The sequence below is a fragment of the Oncorhynchus nerka genome, linkage group LG6 (assembly GCF_034236695.1).
Source record: "Oncorhynchus nerka isolate Pitt River linkage group LG6, Oner_Uvic_2.0, whole genome shotgun sequence".
Classification (NCBI taxonomy): domain Eukaryota; kingdom Metazoa; phylum Chordata; class Actinopteri; order Salmoniformes; family Salmonidae; genus Oncorhynchus; species Oncorhynchus nerka.
The window spans coordinates 36,955,384-36,976,166 of NC_088401.1; the positions used below are offsets into that span (position 1 = coordinate 36,955,384).

A 20,783-nucleotide genomic window follows, 5' to 3' on the forward strand; every position below is an offset into this window, starting at 1 on the left:
CACACACTTTATGACCTTCCCATAGCAGGACTTTGGCTTCATGCCTAAGAACACCCCTAGGCCATGGAATATTTACAATAAATCATGCACCTCACGCCTTATTGCTTAATTCTACGAATATTAGGGTGGCAGGTAGCCTAGCGGTTAAGAGCGTTGGGCCAGTAACCAAAAGGTCGCTAGTTCGAATCCTAGAGCCAACTGATCATGCTCATAGATTAAGCCAGAAGCACACTAACAAGTGATGGGTTATTAAAGTATACTATGCAGAAATCACTCTGCCATTTCCTGGTTGCCAAAACTTTTAATAGTTCACCTAATTTCAGTTTATGTGACAAAATAAGCAAGTAAAGTGTAGATAATCATTGTACCATCAAAACCGCTGTGAAAGATATATTTTCCATAACCAGAAATGTTGTTTTTTCAGCTGTTTGAAGCTGGTGTACAAAAATAAAAGGAAGTGAAAACAAAACTTAAGAATGGGAAGCATAAAAATAGTGCATATAGAACAGCTCTACCGTTTCTTAGACTTGGTTTCAAGTAGAGTGGTAGATCTATAACTTACATTTCTATGTGCATTTGGTCAGCATCTCCCAAAAAGTTACATATTGCCACTAATAACTAAAAGCATAGAAATAGCACAGATAGAACAGATCTACCACTTCTTAGACTTGCTTTCAACGATAATGACATATCTATAATTCACATGTCTATGTGAATTTGGTTGGGTCGCCCCCAAAAAGGTCACATCGTAGCCTCAGCACGAAACCTTTCCACCTCTATATCATGGCAGAAATGTTTTACCCCAATGTGAAACACACACAAACCATCTAACCCCTCTGTACTATACAGCAGCAGCATGGTATTAACCCCTATGAAAAGTCACACTAAATAATTAACCCCTTTACATAAAGTAAACACAATTGCAACTCTGTTGTCCCGTGTCAACACTGTGCAAATATAATCTTGAGCTGACAGCCTTGGAGTGATTTTAACCAATATTTGCTATTCCGGGAAGTATAGAGAGGGCCATAAAGAATAGACTAGTAAACCCTTATATCTACAGAAAGCTTGGGAGCTGTAGTCCATATTTGTATAAGACTTACTGGATTGGCACAGCACAGGCTAAAATACATGATACAAATGATTATTTTTTTCTATAAAAATCTTGAATATCAAATAAAAAAATTATATGAATTATTCATGTGAATGAAAAAGTATTTTCACCCTTTGAATCCTTTACAAATATTATTTCAAACAGAGGGTTCATGACATGACGGATTATTTGTCTTATACCTTTAAAATGTATTATGAAATTATTTTAAAAGATAGATACAGTAGAGACGTCATATAGCGGAATCTACCTTCAAGAAGTCTGGGGGGTAAATAAATATAAATTCCTACAGAGACGAAATGCATGTTTTTCTATTCCCCCAGAACAGACGAGTAAAACTTTATCTTGCATTTCTCTCTGCCTGACACAGAAATATGGAAATCACATGAGCTTCAGACATTTAGCAGGGATTCTTATGAAACTAGGTCATGTAGTATCGCTGACATCCACTGTACTACAGTATAATGCACATAATTTGAAGCACAGCTGAAAAATGTCATACTTATATTTCTGACAGTTTTATATAGTACAATAAAAATAAAATCATTTTTTTTCTATAAACAGCCTACTATCCGATTTCAGGGACTAAGATGTGTCAGCTCAAGACGTAATTAATTCAATAATAGCAAGTAACTTTTAGCTTACAAGGTCCCACCTTATGCAGACATAGATGTTTTTTAAAGAATATATTGAAAACATACAGTATGTTGCATAACACGAACTAACTAAAACAGGGAAAAGGAATATTGGTCTTGTTTGATTGAGGCCAAAAAAAAGACATTGCAGAAGAAAATCAGGAGTGTTTACGTGTACTACGCTGCCACTGCAGCCCAATCAAAATAAGCACTCCAGGGGGAGAAAAATAATAATAAAAAAATCGAATCATATTTCACGGTCTTCGAATTAGATTCTTGGAAAAAACTGAGCAGACGTGTGGCCACAAAGTGTTTAAGCCATGTTTTGTAAGGAGCTAAGCATCCTGTACAGAGGTCACAACATAGCTTGACTATGTGTGTCTGCGTAACCCTTTTAAGAAAAAGAAATACACAATATTCTATTAAGCAGTGTATATTTTTGGGTGACAATGCCATTGAAGCAAGGACATAACATGCAAGGCTACAGTTTGTCGTTTTTAGAAACAGCAGGCTAAATATATTGGAAGATTTCAACCACTTCTGACACTAAAACTGCCGAGTCTTTTGCAAAGTGGGCACTCTGTCTTAAGTCGTTTCCTTGAGTGGGACTGCCGATATGCGCCATCACTGGGATCTGAAAGATTACATAAGCAATCATACTCCATGTGTTATTGCTTAGATTTTTAAAAAATCATAATAAAATATGGCTACTCAAAATTGCCATGAGGTCACTAAATTTTTCCAAGGCAATCAACCAATAAGCAAAAATAAATCAAATGATGACATCATTGCAAGAGGCTCACTGCACATAAAGCAAGCACGTTCATTAAGTGAACTAAAATGTATTTTACACTGTCACAGGCATAAATGGTTTCCTTTTCACTTGATTGCAGCATAAAGCTAAGAAGGGAAATCAAAAATAGGGGTGGATAAAATGTTTATTTTCCTAAAAGTGTGTCTTATCCTGGAACTTTAATGGCTTAATACTGAAAAAAAGAGCTAGGAGGTCTGCTCAAATTAAAGATCAGAACACTTAAAACTTTGAAATTGAAAACTGTGTATGGATATAAATAAGGTTGAAAAAGCTATTCTATAAATATCTGGAGACATCAAAAAACTCAAATGGTTTATGAGGCAAAGGCCACATGAACCTAATCAAAACACATTAGTTACAGATTCACAAAAGGAAGTTTTCTAAATCCAGCTAAATTAAACATTTCAACATGAGCATTGTAAATCTTTCCAATTTCACTGTAGTGTTTACCATCCACAATTTACCAAGGCCTCGTGGGTAATGTCTCCAGCATTTAACAAGAAAGTGGGCTTGGAAATTTGGCAACATAAGTCACCTTCCAACAAGACTTGGGGAAATTAAAACGATCTGCAAGTCATTGCTTTCCTTACCACAGGGAATAAAATGGCAAATCTTAAACCAACTCACCACATCTGACGTATCTGGGTACTAAGACAGGAGGTATGAACTAACGGTTGACACTTTATTTCGACACTTTATCTTGACACTGTGGTGTTTGAAGAAACTAGAAATCCAGGGGAATGCATGTTTACTAGGGTGTTAGGCTCCCTCTAGTGACCATCAATGAGAACTTTACGCATTTTCTTTGATCTGATTTGACACAAAAGGCCCATGATAACAATACCACTTCAACACAGAAGGGTATGCCAAGGTGACACGACATCACTGCACAGGAGACGGTGACGTGGGCTTTTGAACAGAGTGTGACAAGATTCCAGGATTTACAGCTTGACCACGCGCGAAATCAATCTCTAGCGTGGGGACATACGCCATCAGTTACAGATTAGTGTGGCAACGGAGCAATTTTCGCATAAAGCCTCACTTGCTTTACGAGTGAATAATGCAGACAGTAAACTGAAATGGGCCTTTTCACAAGGTCCCAAAATTAATTGAAAACATGGATAGTAAAGATTGACAGCATACAAAACAAAACAAACAAAAAAACACTCTTTAGAGGCATCAACATAATGGAGTAGAAATTGTCACCCAGTCATTACATTTCCTTAATTAAGGATTTGCAAGCCATAAACTAGAGCTCTCCCACACCATACACACGCACGTTGACTAGCTAAAACCCAGAGTTGGGGTCAATTCCCAATCAAAACGATTCAGAGACTTTATTTGGTTTTCTGATGCTAAATATTTCATACATGTTGATCACATAAATGGAGTTGCAGAAAGGTGTGGGTTCAATATAATGCTGGAATAATTTGAAAGCTGGGTGGAGAGGAATGAGCACAGAGCCAGGGGTAGGTACCTGAAATAGAGCAATACACCAGTCTCGGGGCTGCTTTGTGTACATCGTCGTAGCCAAGGCCCATCTGATCAAGCTTTCCAGGTAGATAGTTTTCCACAAGGACATCACACATCCCTGCAAGCTGAGGAATACAGCCCATTACGTCGGTTTCTCCTGTGCTGTATATTGTCACCCAAATCGTCATTCGAAATGTCAATGCACCCACATATCATCATCGGGAGAAAGATTGGAATGGAATGCGAAGGTCATTCTAGCATGATTATCAATAAAACATCACAATGCGGTGCAGAGCGTTTGATTTGGCTGCTGGGGGGGCAAGGACACCCCCAGCTGCGCTAAAACCATTGACAACTACATTTCGTTTTCAAGGGATTGTTAAATGAATGTTAGCTATAACTCTTTGGTTTTAATACAGTCACCTCTTGAAGAAGATCATAGTCTGAACTATATGAGTTATACAGCAAGTAACTGCATTTTCACGATAGTAAACGTGTATTGGTATAGAACAAGAATGCCCGCACACGGTTAAAGCTCCCAATGCACATTCGAAAATATACACGTTTCATCACACCTGACCATTGCGGACACAACGCATGGTGGGTGCAAAAACAATTTGTGTATCTCTAATAATTTTACGACAATGAGATAGGTACATGTAGTAGTTCCAGAAAATAACATATATATTTACAAAATGACCAAGTGGGTAACCTGGAAGGCAAGACAAATCAAAGTGACACATTTATGTAAGAAATGGTCTGATATCAAACCTCTAGGAGACATGGTACACAAACGCTGAATCCAATACAATTCTCTTCTCAATTATCGATTATCAGTATTGCCCCACCTTCCTGGGAGTCTTAACATGTTCAATGCCAATTGAAAGAGAGCTACATTGGCATCGAAAGAGCTTGACGTCGGCAAATCCTCATCCTGGTAGACAGTCAGTCGGACTACCGCCATCACCACTATAGGAAAGCAAATCAAACAATATTTAGATTTCCAGGGATAAACTAGATGGCTGTTAGCTTGTTAATAACTAGCAATACTGACATGGTCCATCAATCAATGTAGCCTATCATGTCTGTCAGCAGCAACGGTGAAACACTTATTAACATGTTAACATTAACATTAACATGTAACATGTTTTAAAGGGGATGTGAGCTAGGTAGGGCTACATTGGTTGAGGAAAAAAAGTACATTAGGTCTACTTCCCAAAGTAGTGTAGTTATACGACTTATCAAGTATGTAGTACAATAGAGAAATAATGCACAAAGTAACCTGGTGTCAGGAAAATAACCTCACACTCCATGTCAACAAAACAAAGGAGATGATTGTGGACTTCAGGAAACAGCAGAGGGAACACCCCCCTATCCACATCGACAAGACAGTAATGGAGAAGGTGGAAAGTTTTAAGTTCCTCAGCGTACACATCACTGACAAACTGAAATGATCCACCCACACAGACAATCTGAAGAAATTTGGCTCATCACCAAAAACACTCAAAACTTCTACAGATGCACAATCGAGAGCAACCTGTGGGGCTGTATCACCGCCTGGTACGGCAACTGCTCCGCCCACAACCGTAAGGCTCTCCAGAGGGTAGTGAGGTCTGCACAATGGAATTACCGCACAAACAAACTACCTGCCCTCTAGGACACCTAAACCACCCGATGTCACAGGAAGGCCATAAAGATCATCAAGGACAACAACCACCCGAGCCACTGCCTGTTCACCCCGCTATCATCCAGAAGGCGAGGTCAGTACAGGTGCATCAAAGCTGGAACCGAGAGACTGAAAAACAGCCACTATCTCAAGGCCATCAGACTGTTAAACAGCAATCACTACCATTGAGTGGCTGCTGCCAACATACTGACTCAAATCTCTAGCCACAGTAATAAAACATTGGATGTAATAAATGTATCACTAGTCACTTTAAACAATGCCACTTTATATAATGTTTACATATCCTACATTACTCATATATCTCATATGTATATACTGTACTCTATACCATCTACTGCATCTTGCCTATGCCGCACGGCCATCGCTCATCCATGTATTTATATGTACATATTCTTATTCATTCCTTTACACTTGTGAGTATGAGGTAGTTGTTATGTAATTGTTGTATTACTTGTTAGATGTCACTGCACGGTCGGAACTAGAAGCACAAGCATTTCGCTACACTCGCATTAACATCTGCTAACCATGTGCTTGTGACCAATAAAATCTGATTTACAATTGCAAAGCACGTTAAATATATTCACATGAGTGCAGCACACATAGCCTAGTTTCATCGGAATATCATCTGTAGGCAGCAAAAGTGTGCAGCACTCAACTGGTTTTGGCATGGAGTATCTCACCTAAGAATGACATCAGTAGCCGGTAGGGTAGGAAAGCAGTTTCCACCAGTAAAATCTAATGCTAACTCTGGCAACAATGGGTATGCAAACCAGGTATTGAAAAAGTTTAGTCTGAAGTGTTGGTTAGCAGGCTACGTGGGATGCGCAAATGTCATCATGCACTGTTCACATCAGGGGCATTGACATGGATAGACATGGGCCAGGGTGGTCAGAGGACCACCCACTGGGCAGCCAGGTCCCGAGGTCGATCAAATCAGTTGTGTGGTTTAAGTAGTGTTGTGGACTTAAACCATCAAATCGTAGAAAAAAATACTATGTAAAAATAAAAGAAAAAGTAGTATAGAAAAAAAAGAAAAAAGGGTGTGATTTTGAGAGTGAAAATCTGAAAAATCTATAGGAAAAGGTGATTTATTTTTTTAAACGTAAGGGTTCCTTTCCTTCGATGGGCGTGCCGTTTGGGAACTTTTGGGAAAAAAATTTGTACACGCACTTCTCCAGGAACCCCTACACCACTGCATAGGGCCAATGGAAAGACAGCAGTCACACACAGCATGATGTTAAAGCTAAAGCAGTACATAAACTCGGACATAATACGCCAGTAGGTCCCAATTATAAGAATACAAAAACACAACCATTAAGCATTTCCCAATTGAAATGTATAACTATTACTTCCCAAACCAAAAAAAACATTTCACGTTTAGCACACAAAGTAACTAAAAAGTTTAATGTGGAACTGACTGCGTTTGAACTAATTTGCAGATATGAAACAAACAGACAATCATAATATTAGTAAAAAATATCAAATTCCCACTTTGTGCTACAAAACCAACTTTATAAAGAGGTGTTAAAAATAAGTTTGTATTTGACTCAATGTTCCGTGGTGACGTACACTAAGCCATTTTCGGCAGAATAGACAGATTCATTTCAATGCATGATTCATTTAATTCACCAATACATTTCTTGGTAGTCCAAAAAATATTGCCATCGGGTTATAAATCACAGCTGGCCTGGTACATTGTTTGCTGCCTCCATTCGGGATACACTGTTTCAGTTTAAATGACTCAATATTCTGGACAAAAAAAACGACGAATATAACTAAGGCTGAGAATGGCAATTACAATCAAACTAGCAAGGGCAATGATCACAAGTCAGTCATAACGTGGCTAATAGGCTCGCGTATCTATTAATGTAGCAAGCTAAAAACGTTAGCTAGCTAGCTGCTAGGAGGATGTCATGCCATTGCAGGAGTGGGTGAGTGACTGCCTCTTTCCCCTCATATCGTTTTCCAGTGGCTATACACAACTAGAGATGCAGGTGTCATTTGGTTAGCTATCAAGAACTTGAATGACTTATCCAGTTCGCATATCCCTTTTGTTTGCAAATTCACTCTGGCGATCAACTCAAATTTCAGAGCCTTCTCGTCTGAGTATGCCATCGCGCAGAACAACTGGTGAATTCTACGAACGCGTAACACCCGCTGAATATGACAAGTGTCAGTAAACATAGAAAGAAAAAGTAAGTTAGTCAAGAACGCTCTAGATAAAATGTAAACAACCTAACCAGCTCTGCTACGATGAGTAAAATAGTCAGAGTGAGGTGTTCTCTCATTTGTGTCTGGAAGTAGCTCGCTAGCAAGCTAGCCAACTAGTTAGCTTGGGTGCTTGGTTGGGAGAGGCATGCATTGACAGGCAAGCTGCAGAAGGACGAGGAGGCTACAATTCCCCATTGTTTACCAGCGCAATTTTGACAGCCAACTAGCTGAAAAAGCCCCTGCAGGCCCTGCAAACTAAGTCAACATCAAAAGCTATCTAGCTAGACCGTGAGAAAACTACTGCTCGCTATTGCGCAGTGATCAATTGGCCTTCAAGAAGGCAGACGTTTCCAAATTTAGGATAAACGGTCTCACCCATTAAGTCAAAATGTGATTGGTTGATTCCACTGTCACTCCAAAATGTTGCCCTAATACAGTTAAATGGCAGATGCCTTTATATATCTTCTGATGGCCTAGCCAATAGCTGACTACATTGATCTCCCCAGAGACCAACAAAGAAAAAATGTTTCTCTTCAGTGTTAACCCTTTCCTTTCTAACAAAAACGAAATATTAAATCAGAACATAATATAATTATCATCATCATTATAATCATTATTTTTATTTTTTTAAAGCATAAAAGGCCCATTGTTCCCCACTATGTTTGGGTTAGTAATATTTGTAGATTGGCTTTATTTTCCCTCTGCATGTATTTCTTCACCATTTTGAATGTCTAAAGAAGCCATATGTTGTTTTGAAATATGAACACAGAAATACTGGACATTTTGAACTTTTATTATTGTGGTGACTTAACAAAATTGCAATAATGGTCTTGAATCGGTCTCACTTTAGTTGGTCTCGAACACAACACTGTTATAATCATTTATTCAACAATCCCTTGTAAACGGCACGCAGTGGTGGAGCTACCCCGGGTCTCCTTTACACCCCAAGAGGCAAATGGAATGCTCTGCACCTTAGCAACATTTTATTGATAACGATCTTGAGAACAGCAGCCTGTTTCGGCCCATTCAATGTGTGTGGAATTCAAATGAAATGTACCATTCTGAGAAATAGCACATTCCCAATCATCTTCCTACCTCTAAGATTATCTTGGCTCCTCTTGGGTCTTTGAGATTTACAGCAACACTCTACAAACAGAATCAATACATTGTTAAAACAAACATGAAAGATTTTTCAGGCAAAATTCAAATACATCAGATAAAGCAAATGGTGAAGTAAGCAAACAATAGCAACTTCAATGTGACAATACAGGATAGACACTGCTTCTTGTACATGTAACTGATGTGATCTAGTGAGCTGTGTACACTAGTAGTAGTATAGTTAGTAGAGTTACCGCCCACGACCGTATTTGTTAGTGACAGAGACATGGTTGTTGAATTTGATCCATTTTAAGTCCTGTGGCCTTCACCGAGCTAGTTCCTAGGCGAAAGCTATCATAAAAACCTAACTTTGACAATACGGGACACCATAAGGCCTTACTTTGATGGCCTAGTTTTACCCTAACACAGGGGTGTTAGGAATTTCCTGCTTTACAGGCTACATTAGGCCGGCAAGCCACATTAAGCTGTCTTGCAAAGTGATTGGTGATTCTATTGGAATCCAGAGTTCCAATAGAATCCAACAGTTGGAATTGTATTCACCTGCAACCTGCATTCAGAATGACTGTCAAGGTTAGGACAATTGAAAAAGGAGATGACCTAAACCATTTAAACTGGAACAACCATTTCAGTAACAGGTCAGTGTAGCTTAAGAAAAGGTCCAACGCAGCTGTTTTTATCTCAATATCAAATCATTTTGGGGTAAGAATTAAGTACCTTACTGTAATTATTTGCAATTGCAAATGGTCAAAAAGAAACAAAAATAGCTTCTTAGCAAAGATACATTTGTCATGCAAGAATTCTGCTAGGACTGGCAAGAATTTTGCTAAAACAGGTCTTTTCAAACACCTATTACACTAAAAGGGCATTATCATAATTTTCACAGTATTACTACAACTCCTGTGCACTGGGCTTTTAAGATTAACCAAACAATCAATGTACATGCAAAAACAGATATTAAAAACAATCCCCCCCCCACAAAAAAAAAAAATCTTCCTGTAGTAGACCATGGGAAATAGGATAATGATGGGTGTGGTTTTGATGGGAATGTTCTACTCTCCACAGAGTAAAACAATAACTCTGGTTATTAATACTAATAATGTGGTGATTTGAACCACTGAGTGTTAATTTCACTCTTTGACTATGTACAAAAAGTGATGTAATTTCTATACGGTTCACCCAATATGGATGGAAATACCCTCAAATTAAAGCTGACAGTCTGCACTTTAACCACAGTCATTGTATAATTTAGAATCCAAAGTGCTGGAGTACAGAGCCAAAAAAACAAAACTGTCACTGTCCCAACACTTTTGGAGCTCACTGTACATGTTAGAAACACCTTTGGCAGTGATTAGCGGTGAGTCTTCTTGTGTAAGTCAGTAAGAGCTTTGCACACCTGGATTGTGCAATATTTTTCCATTATTCTTTTCTACAGTATTCAAGCTTTGTCAATGTGTTGGGGATCATGGCAAGACAGCAATTTTCAAGTCTTGCCATAGATTTTGAAGCAGGTTGCAGTCAAAACTGTGACTTGGCCACTCAGGAACATTCACCCTTCTTGGTAAGCAACTCCAGTGTGGATCTGGCCTTGTGTTATAGGTTATTGTCCTGCTAAATGGTGAATTCATTTACCAGTGTCTGGTGTAAAAGCAGACTGAAGCAGGTTTTCCTCTAAGATTTTGCCTGTGCTTAGCGCCATAGTGAAAAACTCCCCAGTGTTTGCTGATGTCAAGCATACCCATACCATGATGCAGCCACCACCATGCTTGAAAATAAGGACACAGTTACAAAGTGACGTAAAAGGTCCTAAATGGTGTCACCACTGCCCTTTGTTCTGAGCAATGTTGTGGTGCCATTTGTATTGACTTGGCCAAAGCTTTTCAAAACGGTAGACCATTCCATTATTGTGGCTCGGTCCTAGGCCCCATGCTCTTCTCAATTTACATCAACATCATAGCTCAGGCAGTAGGAAGCTCTCTCAACCATTTATATGCAGATGATACAGTCTTATACTCAGCTGGCCCTCCCTGGATTTTGTGTTAAACACTCTACATCAAATCCTTCTCAGTGTCCAATTAGCTTTCTCTGCCCTTAACCTTGTTCTGAACACCTCCAAAACAAAGGCCATTTGGTTTGGTAAGAAGAATGCCCCTCTCCCCACCGATGTGATTACTACCTTTGAGGGTTTAGAGCTTGAGGTAGTCACCTCATACAATACTTGGGAGTATGGCTAGACGGTACACTGTCCTTCAACACATCGAAGCTGCAGGCTAAAGTTAAATCTAGACTTGGTTTCCTCATTCGTAATCGCTCCTCTTTCACCCCAGCTGCCAAACTAACCCTGATTCAGATGACCATCCTACCTATGCTAGATTACAGAGAAGTAATTTATATAATCGGCAGGTAAGGGTGCTCTTGAGCGGCTAGATGTTCTTTACCATTCGGCCATCAGATTTGCCACCAATGCGCCTTATAGGACACTGCACTCTATAGTCCTCTGTAAACTGGTCATCTCTGTATACCTGTCGTAAGACCCACTGGTTGATACTTATTTATAAAACCCTCTTAGGCCTCACTCCCCCCTATCTAAGGTATATACTGCAGCCCTCATCCTCCACATACAACACCCGTTCTGCCAGACACATTCTGTTAAAGGTCCCCAAAGCACACACATCCCTGGGTTGCTCGTCTTTTCAGTTCGCTGCAGCTAGCGACTGGAGCGAGCTGCAACAAACACTCAAACTGGACACCTATCTCAATCTCTTCATTCAAAGACTCAATCATGGACACTCTTACTGACAGTTGGGTCTGCTTTGCGTGACGTATTGTTGTCTCAACCGTCTTGCCCTTTGTGCTGTTGTCTGTGCCCAATAATGCTTGTACCATGTTTTTTTTCTGCTACCATGTTGTGTTGTCATGTGTTGCTGCCTTGCTATTTTGTTGTCGTGGGTCTCTCTTTATGTAGTGTTGTCTCTCTTGTCCTGATGTGTGTTTTGTCCTATATCTTTTTTTATCCCGTCCCCGCAGGAGGGCTTTTGGTAGGCCGTCATTGTAAATACTAATTTGCTCTTAACTGACTTGCCTAGTCAAATAAAATATGTTAAAGTTAAATAAAATATGATTTGTTAAGCCAAATCATGGGGGACATCCATTTCACTCCTGAACTGATTTAGGCTTGCCTAAAATAAAATAAAAAGTGGTGAATACGTTTGAAACAACATTTGTTATTTAATTTATTAACATTTGTAGAATTGTCTTTTCACTATGACATTATGGAGTATTGTGTGTAGATCAATTACGTAAAATGACAACTAAATCCATTAAAAATTCAACTTTGTCACACAACAAAATGGGATCAAATTCAAGGGTTGTACCTTTTTGTTTCTGTTCACACTGAGAAAATAAGCACTCTCATCACCAACAAACGGAGGTCCCCATGATCTGGTGTCGTCCCCAGCACCTGTCAGAAATGATCACTAATCAGAAGAAAATACTATTTCTAATCATTTTAAATACTTTAGCTTGATTGAGGTTTCCTGGTGCAATGGAACCAATATAATAATTGCTTCAAAACTGAATTGAACCCAGGTCTGATGGATTTCACTATAATTACATGTCAGTACATTATTAAGATGCCAGTGAAACATTGGCCAATGATCACCATTGCCTATGCTAAGGAAAGTTCAAAATCCTTCTTAAAACCTTCTTAATTAAATTAAAACATAATTCCTTCCACCCTTCTTTTAGGTTGTTGCTGATCTGACATGATTGGGAAGCACTTTAGAATAACTCCAAGTAATAAAAGCATTTTATGGATTTAATAGTAAATAGTTTATTCATCATTTATTCATCATTACTCCATTCATAATAAGTTTAATATTAGGTCCTTATAAACAATTTACTAATCATTTGTTAAGTCTTTCTACGTGGCCTCATCTAAAGTGTGGGCCTTTTATACTTTATAAATGTTTTGAGTGTAATTTCTCACAAAAAAGATGGACATGCCATTGATAGACATTCCAGCAGTACCTGATGCTCTTTAATGTCTCAAAACAGCCTCAATGGTAAAAAAATATGCACACGACACAGGATGTTAGAACGACTGCCCATACAAAGCAACTTCTCATTTTGAAAATGGCCTACTGTATGTGGCATCGATATGAGTCAGAAACATTTATTCTATCGTCAAAATGTACTGCAAAGTGGAAATAGAATTTTGGCAATAAAGTCAGTCTCGTCCAAAACTGAGATTTGTGAGATAGGAAACAAATAGTATGTTACAGAATGAAGGGTAATGTAACAGTTTTCCTCGTGTTGGGTTAATTTGAATCGTTCCCACATCTGGCAGCACCCAAGTAATCATACATTCGGAGTGCAGCTGCATGTGACACCATCGTAACGCCCACAGTCAATTTGGTTGGACATTCGATATCCCTAAGGGGCAAATTACACAATCTACATGGGGAAAAATGTTTTTAAATTCAATAGCTACAAATCTAATGCCTTAACAACCTCAAAACAACTATAAATTGTAGAAATGCATATACAAATATTGAAAGCATTTAATGCGACCAAAAAAAAATGAAGTATTTAAATATTGTCCCATTTACAGTGCAATTTATTGACGGTACTAGCACCAGAGATAGGCTATCTAATGTCAAACCGACTTTGCCATGGTTCCACAACAGCTGGTTGAAGCTACTTGGTGAAAGAAGTTGGCTAGCACTAGCTAGCCTAGGCGACTTCAAAACACAATATCTGGTTAGTCTGTTTCAAGTTCTCCAGATGGGTGAGCGACTAACTGTGTACTGTTATTAAACATGTTATGAATCATTATTAAATACTTTAAAAGTTTTTATATATGTGTGAATAACTAGGTTACCAACATTTACATATGTGGGAGAAATTATTAAGAAATTCTTAACTATATAGTAATCCGTTATAAATGCTTTATTATGTGGAGCTAGTTTAAAGGGCTACTCATGATTGGTGAAAACAACGCCGTGGAAGCCTTGCTTACGCCTATCAAATAATGTTACAGCAGTGATTACTTTGAGGAAGGATGCGATCCAACAGAGCCTTAAAAATATTCACAAAACTTCATGAAATATGTTCACATTAGTCTTACACAGCAGTGACACCATGTGGCTGCTGATTGTCAGAGTCACTGAAAACAGAACATCGTCAACAAATACTCTAGTCTAGGATAGTGTCAAAGTGAGCACCTTTCGTAACTGCACATTTACATTTTCCACTGACAACAATCAATATTTTTCAAAAACCTTACAGAATGTAACACAGAATGTGTCTCATCACTTGCCTGGTCTCTCAACTTTGATAATCTCAGCACCCAGGTCTCCCAGTATCATTGTGGCAAATGGACCAGCCAGGACCCTGAAAAAAAAGAAAATAGATCATGCACACACACACACAACGACAACCAATTTCTGGCCCACCTCCCTAACCTCAAGGCTGACGGATAACAAGTGAAGAACAATAGATTATATTGGATAATTGAATGAGAACATTTTTTTTTAATTATTATTTTTTTTTATTAAAAAAATAAAATAAAAAAAGAGTAGGCTATGTGAATATACCTTGTGAGGTCTAGGACTTTAACACCCTCCAGTGGTCGAACATTCTCTCCTGCGTCAGACAAATAGAGTGGTTAGACTAGTACAGCACCGGGTGCATAATAACTTGCAACAATAGAGCCTGTCGGTGGGCTATATGCCTTGATTAGCATAAAGCACATCAAGGTAGGCCTGAGATTTATGCCGGGATTATGCTATTTGGCCCTAAACAGAGAGTACACAGTGGCAGAATACCTGACCACTGTGACTGACCCAAAGATTTGACTACGTAGACTCAGTGAGCATAGCCTTGCTATTGAGAAAGGCCACCATAGGCAGACCTGGCTCTCAAGAGAAGATAGGCTATGTGCACACTGCCCACAAAATGAGGTGGAAACTGAGCTGCACTTCCTAACCTCCTGCCAAATGTATGACCATAGAGATATACATTTCCCTCAGATTACACAGATCCACAAAGAATTTGAAAACAAACCCAATTTTGATAAACTCTCATATCTACTGGGTGAAATACCAGTGTGCCAACACAGCAGCAATATTTGTGACCTGTTGCTATAAGACAACCAGTGATGAACAAACACCATTGCAAATAAAACCCATGTTTATTTTCCCTTTTGTACTTGAACTATTTGCACATCGTTACAACACCGTATATAGACATAATATGACATTTGAAATGTCTTTATTCTTTTGGAACTTCTGTTAGTGTAATGCTCACTGTTAATGTTTATTTCACTTTTGTTTATTATCTACTTCACTTGCTTTGGCAATGTTAACATATGTTTCCCATTCCAATAAGGCCCTTGAATTTTGAGAGAGAGAGACAGATCAAAATACACCCTATGAGTAGCCTGCTAAAGTACCTTTATGGACCTTAATAGACCCATAACTGATCCAAATGGTTGGATAAATCGGGACTAGGCTGTATGGTAGTCCATAGCTCCTTTCTTGTGTATTTTATTCCTCATGTTAAACAATCGTTGGAAATTACTCCTAAGCATGCATTTCACGGTAAAGTCTACACCGGTTGTATTTGGCGCATGCGACAAATACAAATTGATTTAAGTTATTTTGGCATTTACCATTCAAAACAGGACGTTTGAGCAGTTGTCTTGCTCTTCACTATCACAGGGTTCATATCAAATTCAATACTATGCATGCCAGTCTCTCTTTTGGCTAAAAGTAAATACTAAATACTGAGTTCATTTTAGTATACTGTAAACAAATGACGTCCTTTCAGTTGAGCGTACTAGAGCTTCGCCTGTCTACCAGAAGTTGATGCTGTTGCTACGCAACCTCTTGCTAGCTTGTTAGCATAAGAAATGACTAGCTAGACATTTTACGACTTTAGGTGTGTTCGTAATTTCAATCTGGAGTGCCAGAGTGTGCATGGGTGTTCATAAATTCAGCCTGTTCAAAGCGAACACTGCCCGCTCTGGCTGAGGAGTAGGGTTGATCCGAGCCTTCTGACCTCCCTCACAACGGCAGTCAAGCACCCAAGCTAATTGGCTAAAGTTGGCTAGCTACTTCCAGACACATAACAGAACACCACACTCTGACCATTTTACTCGCCCTAGCAGAGAGCGTTGGTGACTGTGCTGCTGGCAACAATTTAATTACGCTTTTTTGCCAACGTGTGTTTGTAAATTCAACAGCTATTCTGCGCTTTGGCACACAGACGAGAATGCTCTGAAATCAGAGTAGATAGCCAGAGCAAATTTTTACTAACGCACCCGAATGCACAATGTCCATTGAGAACACAACTATAGCACTTAGCTAAGAATGACGTGAATAATCAAGTCAATAAAAGTTGAGTAGTTAGATTGCTTATAGTTAATATACTGCAAAGTTCAATGTAATAGTAGCCCACTAACATTAGGTAGCTAGCTAACATACCGGTACATACTGGTGTAATTATATGCTATGCGGTTCATAAAGATAGCATAACTAACAAATTGTCAGCCAACATAACGTGTAATGTAACCTATTTGAAATGTCATTACTTTATTACATTGCTCAACATTTTCTTAACATTTGTCATAATTAGTTAAAGCAATGACTTGGTATCCGCTCTCGTTGGAATTCAGCTGCATATTTTCCTCAAATTTGAAAATGTTGAAGCCACGCCCATTTGATGAAGAATTGCATTATGGGCCCTAAAAGCCCGGAAGTAATGTCCACTGCTTGTATGCTTCGTATTTTGGCAAATGTAGTACAACATCCGTGAACTTTTGGAATACTAACTATATCCATACTATGATCAATAAGCATACTACATACTCAATTTACATCACAAATAGTACTGTTAGTATGAGTATTCAAACACAGCTAAGGAGAAACTGACTGCACCAATTTTTTTGTTTTAAATTTATACAACAGGTGGGTCCAATCCTAATTGGTTCCAGGCCGGTGTCTATTCCACAAGTTATCACCAGCTAAATCTATGACGTTAAAATGAATATTTACTCTGTTCCATCTGACTGCGCAATCCACTGTCTCATCAGCCCAGACACTAGATAACACAGAGAAAGGCCGAACAGCTTTCCCAGTTTTGACAACAGATGCTGCTCCGGCGGGAGAAATCATTAGGCAAATATCACAGCCAACCACAACACTGGCAGATAAGTAATACTGTGAAACACTATCATTCCACTGTTTGCACCATATATATTTTAGGTACATTTTCTGAAATTACAACCCAAAACCCTGTGTAGCACCATTAAAATAACTGTGAGAAAGCAGTGCTCGGAGGGCTGGGGCAAAGGACACTGTGTGCAGTGTCCTACTGTAGCTTGCTAGCAGCCTCAATGGTGGTGGGAACTGCATGAAGTAAACGTGGTCTGCAGATAGACATAGGAGTAGGGTCTATAAACTCAATGACTGACAGGGAGCTCTGTATTGAAGCCACCACACATCCATCTTGGTTCTCCTCAATTGTAAAAAAAAAAAAAAAAAAAGATTTGGGAAGCTATAGAAATGCATTTATTAATGTCTACATTCATTTGACATGTATTATATTACAGACATCTTAATGTATACTTTTAAATTACAATATGTAAGCTAAACATACAAATATATATATATATATATATATATATATATATATTTTTCCTTCGTTTTTTTTTTTAGTACTAATGTTACTGTCCCCAATACTGCAAAATATTTGAATACATAATTTTGTCCTTAAAACATGTAATAGTAATACTGTAGAATTACATTCATTCCTATGGAGGACTGAGCCTACTAGGGTGGGCAAATATGTCCGACCAGTGGCTTCAAAGCCTCTCAATGGACAATACATAGCATCAGCAATCCAGGGTTTAAAAACCACATTGGTTTTGCCCCATAGCTGCGCATGGTCGGTTTTATGGGTAACTAACCTTCTTGGCATGGGGTGTAATGGTTACTCCAACAGTTTTACATTGGACAGATTCAGGTAGGTCCCGCCCTATTTACTAAACCTGTCCAATAGAAACGCTAGGTTGTTGAAACGTCGCGTATTGATTAAAACAATGCATATGCCTAGGTCATCAACATGTTGACGAGTGAAAAGTCTACCCGTATTTGTCCACTACACAATATCAAATATTTGTTCATGGTGTTTAGACCCTACTTAGATAAGGATGTCCAACTATTTGATAATTGCTGAATAGCAGCATACTATTGGCGACAAGTTTAATGACACATTAATTCGCTATCGTACTTGTAGGCAAGTATAGGACAAGAAAACGACACTTCAGCTCAAATACCTGGCTGTGTGTTGGAAAGCAGCCGCCTGAGATTAGTGCGAATACTTTGATGTTGTCGAAACATACAGGGTTGAATCCCGCTAGCCAAGAGTCGAACAAATGCACCGCACTTGACGCGTGTTGGTATCTTCGACATGTTTTTGGAGTCTTTATTCAGAGCGATGTCCGTGTTGGAGTGTTAGGCCTACACTAGCCTATCAGAAGGCATTGAATTGCCCTGCCTCCTCTTGGGTGCGTTCAAGACACACTATACACATTCTACTCTCACCGGCACAATACCATTGCATATTGAAGTGGTGATTTGAACAGACAGTTAAAAAAAAAAAAGATTGTCTAATTTCTTAATTAAGTCATTTTTGGTGATGTCTAGTGCTGTAGGTAGAAGACAATCACAGACAGCAAGAAAAGTTCGGGGTCCACGCCTTGGTTCTGCTTCCCCCACATGGATAGGGTAATACGGGGTAACAGAACCAGCTAAGAACAATGTCTAATTGCTGACACAAAAAGCAACGTTTGGAGAAAAAAAATGGTAGGTGGATGAAGGTCATGCACAGGCGAATAAACTATAAAGGGAAATAAATGGCTACAGTTTAAACTTTTTTTGTTTTTTCATGAACTGTTGTTTTTAGAAAAGGGGAAGATCATTTTAAGTACCGGAGGTGCCAGGTACCCGGTAGAAGATTATGGCATAGGGTTTCACACAAGTGTATTAAAATAAATTATATCCGTTCTATTTAGAAATTATTTAGTAAGAAATACTTAAAAGCTAAGTATAGTTGTCTTATTTGACTTATTTAAATAAAATATTCGGCTGAAATGGTGTCGCAGATGTCACCATTAATATCTGCACTATGAGGAGATGTGATGTAAAAGTCCCTCTTTTTAACTCACATGCTCTTTGTTCTTTCTTTGTTGTTCCCTTTCAATACCATGCATTATGTACAATTGCACTAAATATTATTTCAATAATGCAAGATTTTAAATCCCAGCAGTCTTTAAAATTACATTCAGGAGCAAAAGGTTTTCAATAGTTGTTTTTAATTCATAAAAAAAGTGTGAATTGGAATATAACATTGGAATGGAATATAACTAATAACATTAAATAAAATTGGAATATCAAATCAAATTTATTTATATAGCCCTTCGTACATCAGCTGATATCTCAAAGTGCTGTACAGAAACCCAGCCTAAAACCCCAAACAGCAAGCAATGCAGGTGTAGAAGCACGGTGGCTAGGAAAAACTCCCTAGAAAGGCCAATATATAACACTTAATAACAATAACTTAAGTAACTAATTCAGTGTAACATTGATGTGGCAACTCTCTTATGCTCATGCACGATTGTAATTTGTACATAGGTCACCAATAAATTAAGCTATCCCCAGTAAAATTAGAGCACAACTCATGAGCCTACCTTCTACACTGCTCACACCTAATCCAGTCCCCACCTGTGACTGAAAACGGGGAGAGATGCCGATTGAAAAGCTCTCTTAAAAACATAGCTAGCTATCTAGCTATATGACATAAAATGCTGTGTAAAATAGCTAAAAGGCTTTAAAGTAACATTAAAGATATGATGCTGTCACCACCATGCTTCACTGTGGGGATGGTGTTGTTGGGGTGATAGGTGTTGGGATTGCGCCAGACATAGCGTGTTCCTTGTTGGCCAAATGCTACATTTCAGTCTCATCTGACCAGAGTACCTTTTTCCATGTGTTTTGGGAGTCTCCCACATGGCTTTGGCGAAAACTAAATGTGTGTGCTTTTTTTTTCGTTAAGCAATGTTTTTTTTCTATCTTATAATCTAGGGATGAGTAGCAGGAAGTTGAAATTGGGCACACTATTTATCCAAAAGTGAAAATGCTGCCGCCTATCCCGAAGAAGTAAAGCAATGTTTTTTTTTCTGGCAACTCTTCCGTAAAGCCCAGCTCTGTGGAGTGTACGACTTAAAGTGGTCCTATGAACAGATATTCCATTCTCGTTTGCGGAGCTTTGCAGCTCCTTCAGGTTTATCTTTTGTCACTTTGTTGCCTCTCTGATTAATGCCCTCCTTGCCTTGTCTGTCAGGTTTGTTGTGGTGCCACATTCTTTCAATTTTTTATAATGGGTTTAATGGAGACTCACATCTCCCTCACTAGCATTAAGCACCAGCTGTCAGAGCAGCTTACAGATCACTGCACCTGTACATAGCCCATCTGTAAACAGTCCATCTATCTACCTACCTCATCCCCATACTGGTATTTATTTATTTATTTGGCTCCTTTGCACCCCAGTATCAGTACCTGCACATTCATCGATCTACCATTCCAGTGTTTAATTCCTATATTGTAATTACTTCGCCACCATGGCCTATTTATTTCCTTAACTTACCTCATTTGCACTCAATGTATATAGACT

The 20,783-nt window shown here is 38.7% G+C and overlaps 1 protein-coding gene across 3 annotated transcripts in view; it reads right to left on the reverse strand.

Moving 5' to 3' along the window:
* sugct (succinyl-CoA:glutarate-CoA transferase) overlaps positions 1 to 18,576 on the reverse strand; it is a 163,387-nt gene extending 144,811 nt beyond the window's left edge. For 2 of the 3 annotated variants that reach the window (XM_029661578.2, XM_029661579.2), the window contains exons 1-6: positions 18,388 to 18,576; positions 14,645 to 14,693; positions 14,368 to 14,441; positions 12,422 to 12,507; positions 9,027 to 9,077; positions 4,038 to 4,158 (exon numbers count right to left, since the gene is read on the reverse strand). In XM_029661578.2, coding sequence (XP_029517438.1) covers positions 4,038 to 4,158; positions 9,027 to 9,077; positions 12,422 to 12,507; positions 14,368 to 14,441; positions 14,645 to 14,693; positions 18,388 to 18,523 — 517 coding nt within the window. In that variant the 5' untranslated portion in view covers positions 18,524 to 18,576. The remainder of the gene's footprint in view (positions 1 to 4,037; positions 4,159 to 9,026; positions 9,078 to 12,421; positions 12,508 to 14,367; positions 14,442 to 14,644; positions 14,694 to 18,387) is intronic. The other variant, XM_029661577.2, reaches the window with a different exon arrangement.
* Between the last annotated feature and the right edge of the window lie 2,207 nt (positions 18,577 to 20,783).